Source organism: Limulus polyphemus, unplaced genomic scaffold (genome assembly GCF_000517525.1).
Source record: "Limulus polyphemus unplaced genomic scaffold, Limulus_polyphemus-2.1.2 Scaffold3739, whole genome shotgun sequence".
NCBI lineage: Eukaryota > Metazoa > Arthropoda > Merostomata > Xiphosura > Limulidae > Limulus > Limulus polyphemus.
Window position 1 is genome coordinate 22,477 of NW_013669349.1, and position 6,738 is coordinate 29,214.

At 31.6% G+C, this 6,738-nt stretch overlaps 1 protein-coding gene across 1 annotated transcript in view; it reads right to left on the reverse strand.

Moving 5' to 3' along the window:
* Nucleotides 1-1,138: 1,138 nt before the first annotated feature.
* LOC106469951 (SPARC-related modular calcium-binding protein 1-like) overlaps nt 1,139-6,738 on the reverse strand; it is a gene marked incomplete at its 5' end in the record, with an annotated part of 75,452 nt that continues 69,852 nt past the window's right edge. Inside the window, 2 exons of the mRNA XM_013930472.2 lie at nt 1,139-4,475; nt 6,018-6,207. Coding sequence (XP_013785926.2) covers nt 4,396-4,475; nt 6,018-6,207 — 270 coding nt within the window. The remainder of the gene's footprint in view (nt 4,476-6,017; nt 6,208-6,738) is intronic.

The window sequence follows — 6,738 nt, forward strand, 5'->3', positions numbered from 1 at the left end:
TGTTATGCTACTATTTATAAAAATAAAATCAGAAATCCATTAAAAGATAAGTTCTCTATCATTTTTTCAATTCACAAATGCACACTTGCAATGCCTACTAAGAAAGTTAGTACCGGTAGTCATCGGGTTAAAGTGATGATTCCAGCTGACAGACTAATCTTTAAAGTGATGGTTACATTTGAAAAACTAACCTTTAAGGTAATGGTTCCAGCTGACAGACTAATCTTTAAAGAAATGGTTACATTTGAAAACTAACCTTTAAAGTGATGGTTCCAGCTGACAGACTAATCTATAAAGTGATAGTTACAATTGACAGGTTAATTTTTAAAGTGATGGTCCCAGCTAACAGAATATTTTTTAAAATGATACTTCTAGCTAACAGACTAATTATTAAAATAATGATTTGAGATGATAGATTGGTTGTCAAAATTATTCCAGTTGACAGACTAATCTTCGACTTCATGGTTTCACCTTTAAACTAATCTTTACAGTGATAGTTACAATAATCTTTAAAGTAATGTTTCCAGCTGACAGATTAATCTTTTATGTGATGGTTCTAATTGACAGAATAATCTTTAAAATAAGGGTTCCATCTGACAGACTAATATTTTAAGTGATGGTTACAAGTTACAGAATATTCTTTATATTGATAGTTCCACGTGACAAACTAATATTCAAGGTGATGGTTACGGTTGACAGACTGATTTTTAAAGTGATAGTTCCAGCTGACAGAGTAATCTCTAAAGTAATGGTTCTAGTTGACAGACTAATCTTTTAAGTAATGGTTCTAGTTGACAGACTTATCTTTAAGTCGATTGTTACCTCTGAGAGGATATTCTTTAAAGTGATGAATACGGTTGGCAGGCTATTCTTTAAAATAATTCTTCCAGTTGTAATCTTATCTTTAAATTGATGGTTCCAGGTGACGGAGTAATCCTTAAAATGATGGTTATAGCTGACAGAATTATTTTTAAAGTGATGGTTCCATCTGACAAACTAATCTTTAAAATAATAGATCCAGGTGATAGAATAATCTTTTGATTTTTAATTGAAAAATAGCCTCATTACCAGTGTTCGTTAGACTCGTCACCAAGAGTAAAAGAACAAAGAAATAAATTAGCTCAATAAAAAGTTGGGATTGACATCTTTTATTTTATCAGCATCCACGTGATGGGACAATAACTTAATCAGTGAGAAACCTAGTCGTTTTCAAATATTTAATGAACTTTCTTAAAGAGGATGAGTTGCATGTAGTAGAAATAAACTAGAAATACATACACAGCATTTTAATATTTTTTATGGCACAACAAAAGAAGTACAAAACTCTAAATATGTCTTCAGTGTGAGACAACCGTTAAGGTGAGTTGGATACATTTGTCTCACCTTATACTATAAAACATAATACGTCGAAACCTATAAAAGATGCAAGTATACCCAGTAGTGCTATATACAAAACTATGACATATATAATTCCACAAGAAAAAAGTTTATAATCGGAATTGCCTTAGAATTGGCCCTATATGCGTTGTAAATAATCCGCCTACAGCAGTCGTGGTAACCTTTCCGATTAAGCATACGGAAAAAATAAAAACAACAATGGTGAAAATTTCCATCTGTCCTTCACAGATTATGTCAACTGGTATTAACCCGTATAGCTGGAAAAATACTCTAATATTCTCCTCATTCTGCATTTGAGAATGCGTCTCAAAAGACTTAGGTTTTGCAAGGTGTTGTATTTTCTCTCTCTTGATTTAGCAAGTCGTAAACACCATTAAAACATCACAAATGATTTATATTTTCATTACAGATAAGTTAGCAAAACAAAAAACGGTTTAAAAAAAGCTAAAATGAAATCTAAAAAAAAAACGAGACTCCTTCATCTCACCTTTTCTACATTTTTAGGCTCTTGGAACACTGCAACTGGGCAACGTAAAAAGAATGTTTAAAATATGATACTGATTTATCTTTACATTGATACAACAAAATAATTAAAAATAATTTTGAAGTAATATTAAAATATATGCAAAGAAATATGGGCAAAATATGTGACAAAGCGATATGTGAAGTATGTATTATTTAAAATTCGATTTCTTTCTTTGGATCAAATATCATGCCTTACGTTTTTGGCCATAGTGTTGGTTACCATTTTACAACCAAACAGAAATAATGATGCTGTATAACACTTACATTCCCAATATTTCTTCTAAGATTCATTATTATTCGTCCTAACTATAGAAACTCGTATTTGAGTCTGAACGCATATATAGAAAACTAGATGAGTGGTTATTGCTAAACCCTTATAAATATACAGGAAAAAATAATACTTTAGATATTTTTAGTTTAAAACTGTCTACTAAATTAGTGGATTTCTTTTGTAATGACAAAGCCCTTTCCACTTGAACATGGCTTCTTTCCTTAGAATTTTGAGAAGATTGCAACAAGTTAGTTAGTATTCTCGTAGTCTTAATGAAAGCCTTCTATTTAGTTTATTTTTTTTGTCGTATAAGAATTAAGAAGCAGAGCCAAAGGTATTGAGCAACCAAAGAAAGTACAACTGGTGAACAAAGTTACAAAGCTGCATATTTCTATCATTATAGCATGGTTATGAGAACTTCACGTATCAACGCTTACCCTATAGAGACTGCTATCAGGGCTGCTAGCACTTATCCATCAGTAGGCTTTACAGGGACTGCTATTAGGGCTGCTAGCACCTATCCATCAGTAGGCTTTATAGATACTACTATTAGGGCTGCTAACACCTATCCATCAGTAGGCTTTATAGATACTACTATTAGGGCTGCTAAGCTCTAACTACCAGTCTCTATAAAGCCTACTGATGGATCGATGCTAACAGCGCTAATAGTAGTTTCTATAAAGCCTACTGATGGATAGGTGCTCTAGCACCTATCCATCAGTAGGCTTTATAGAAACTACTATTAGAGCTGCTAGCACCCATCCATCAGTAGGCTTTAAAGAGACTACTATTAGTTGCTCACGTAATTGTTGTTCACGTTTTAATATTCGCATTGTATTAAGGGAAGGGGTAAGATTCATTCACAAGAAAATATAACCAAGTACTCGGAAAATAAACAATAATAGAAAAAAGCGACCATAACGTTAGTTAATGAATTTAATAAAACCTCTACTTATTACCAATATTTTTAGTTAATAAATTTAATAAAGCCGTTGTTAACAATGAACTGTCCTTATTAATAGAATTTATTTCAGTACTCAAATTCAATTTTAATTTTCTTTCATATATATATATATTATAAGCCATTTTTAAGCAAATCTTTTTCCTTATAAGCAGTATCTTTCAACTGGTATCAAATATCTACCGTATAGACTTGCTTAACATTATTTTAAATTAATTAAAGTATCTGACTGTACAGAAATTTAAAGATTGAGAAAAAATGGTCTTATACCAACATGATTTTATAATTATGCTAAATATTGTAAAATATTTGCATTTTTCATTGAGCAATGTTTAAACGAGTCTAATTTAAATCCTTTGTAATAACAAATAAACATACATTAACTTCTGGTCTAATATTAGTCATTAGAAAAACAACGAAAAGTATAAGAATTTCTCTTAAAATCCAAAAGCGTACATTTTGTAGAAATCTTTCGAAATTTTGAGTTCGGTATAAAATGAGAAAACCCTTGATTAAAGAATTTTTAAATGTGGAAAAATAAAATGAAACATATCAAAGGTAAATATTGTATATTACGTAATATAAAAAAAATAACATTTATATCGTCCATAGCTCAAACCTCAGAATTAAAACTATGGAAATCATATAATTTTGAACGTTTATGGATATGACGTAAGGAAAAAAATTAAAATACTTGGTTTGTAAATTCTAATTATTTTTTCTTGTTCCCGGAAAAAAAAAGAATTCTGGACTACACTCTTTATCAGTCCTCTTCTTTAGATTCCTGAGAAGAACCAAATCACTTATAAATCTTAGCCATCAGAAACTACGTGTTCATTCAGGTACAATATTAAGACACAAGTTCGGTAAACTGATTAGCGACGACTTTTAAATGTTGTATATGGATATCTTAATTTTATGTTTAACGCCAGATGACGCCACGAGACAGAAAACAACAGTGGGTACCCGATCTCCAAAGACTAGCACACTAGCACTGTTCGCAGCAAAACAAAACTTTCAAGTCATGTTCATTTGTTATTAGTTGTCACATAATTCATTTACATTTTAAAATGCGTTTAATATTGTTTGAATATTTTCAATATCTAAACATTAAAAAATAGTGTTGGAAGTCTAGATGGCATTAGTTACTTTGTGTGAATCGGTAGCACTTGAGGTTGAGTTGAAATAAAATACCCACTGATAGAAGGAGACACATGGTGATGGTGGTAGTAACAGTTGACTAAATTGCTGGTAGGGGTTTCAGTATTTTGTGAAAAGGATTTTTTCCTCGATGAATATCATAGGGTCTTCGAATTTCATCTGAAAAATAATTAAAACCAACGTTATGAACAACAACGTCAATTTTATAAAGTACACTAGCGAATCCGTGGGCCATAGGCCCACGTTTACGGGGAGGCCTGGCATGTCCCGTTGATTAGGGCGCTTGACTCACAATCTAAGGGTTGCGGGTTCGAATCCCCGTTTCACCAAACATGCTTGCCCTTTCAGCCGTGGGGACGTTATAAAGTGACGGTCAATCCCACTATTCGTTGGTAAAAGAGTAGCCCAAGATTTGGCGGTAGGTGGTGATGACTAGCTGCTCTCCCTCTAGTCTTGCATTGCTAAATAAGGGACGGCTAACGCAGATAGTTCTCGTGTAGCTTTGCGCGAAATTCAAAACCAACCAAATATTTACGGGGCCTCTATAATGCAAATTTAATGCTTGATGTACCATTTTGCACTTTTTCAGTTTACTGTTCATTGCCACTATAATACAAGTTTAATTTATTTCACCAAGTTACGAACAGTGATTAGTAGGCCTTCTTATTTACTTGCTCTGGTGTAAATCAATGCCAAATTTTGGGTCCAATTTCGGGGAATCCCCGTAAAAGTGTTTTTGCGAAATACCTGGGTTCCCTAAGAGGATGATGAAAAGTTTTACCTTTGTGCAAACCTCGGGACCCAGAAAATCGTTTGGTACCACTTAAAAGTTTAGGAGAAGTTACGTGACACAAACATACAGAGACATTAGATAATATTGTATAGATTATTGTGAACAAAATGCAACGTTATGGACACTCAGAAAAAAAGATGAATTGCAAACATTTTTAAAATGCACAATATTTGAAAAAACTATATATATTGGTTAGCAAAAGTTAGGACAAAGGAAAGCCTTTTGCTTGCTTTAGAAACAATATTTTTCTGAAATTCATAACAAAGACGACTTTTGAATGCTTATATGCGCCTAAAGCAATTTGCAAATATATCTGTTAATACACACATTTAATTAGATTTAAATAGGTAATTTTTTAAATTTTGTGAACTGTTAGAAAATTCCTAAAATTTGTTATAAGCCATGTTAATATATTTTACAAAAATCATAGGTTAGAAATAATTATATACATTAAGACTGACGGAAAGAAGAACATAAAATAGAACATAAATTAGAAATAATTACATACGTTAAGAGGGGTGGAACGAAGAATATAAAATAAAACATAAGCTAGAAATAATTATATACGTTAAGGGGGTAGAACGAACAACATAAACAAGAAATAATTGTATACGTTAAGAGGGGGTAGAACGAATAACAACTAAATGAACATAAAAAGGACAAAAGTAGAAATACTGTCTTTAACTCTGGAGGACTTTTCAAAAAGGGCTAAATACTCGTGTTTTGTAAGACAAAAAAAATCATACTGATCTTATTCCATTAACTGTTAAGAAGCCTCACAAGATAACAGAACTTTTAAACAAACTTGAAGCTAAAAAAAAAATCAAGCGGTGGTTTACGGAGGGATGTGCAGAAAAAGGGACCAAGATTTAGTGATACTAAAGTACCTAAAATGATACACCTCTTACCTTTATTTACTTCTGTACATTGTAGCCATTCTTCCAAGTTCACATTTTTGTCGTCATCACCTATTTTGTCGCAGTACCAAAGTAAATTTCTCCAGCATTTTTTGAGTCGCTTCCGGCTTCTTTTAGACTTTCTAAAAGTCCTCCAAGAACCGCGAAAGGTTTTCCATTCTTTACCTAGTCGCTCAAGAATCTGTCAAGTTGAAAATAATTAGTTGGAAAAAAAAGGAAACAGACTTAAATACATTTATAAAAATTATTTTTTTTCAGTAAGTCATTTTTAAGTACTTACTTCATTCATTCTCATTGGATGTAATTAATTTTTATTAACGTGAAATAATAAACAAATATTTTCATCTGAAAACACGATTACAGTTTTTAAATTAAATATAACAACCCATCGACGAGAATGCAGTATCAGTCATAGATATATGATTATTAAACTCTTTTTATATATTTATATATTTTGCTGAAGTTTATAATTAAGATGTATTATTTACAAATTTTTTACTTTTTTCACAATTTTGAAATTACTATAATCTAATTCGAGATTTCTGATTTCTAAGGAAACAATTGAAGGGATTCGTAAAACCCGTATTACGTTTAATACATTAGTTTGTTCGAACTTCTCCAAGTACATTCTGTCTACAATTGAAGGGATTCGTAAAACCCGTATTACGTTTAATACATTAGTTTGTTCGAACTTCTCCAAGTACATTCTGTC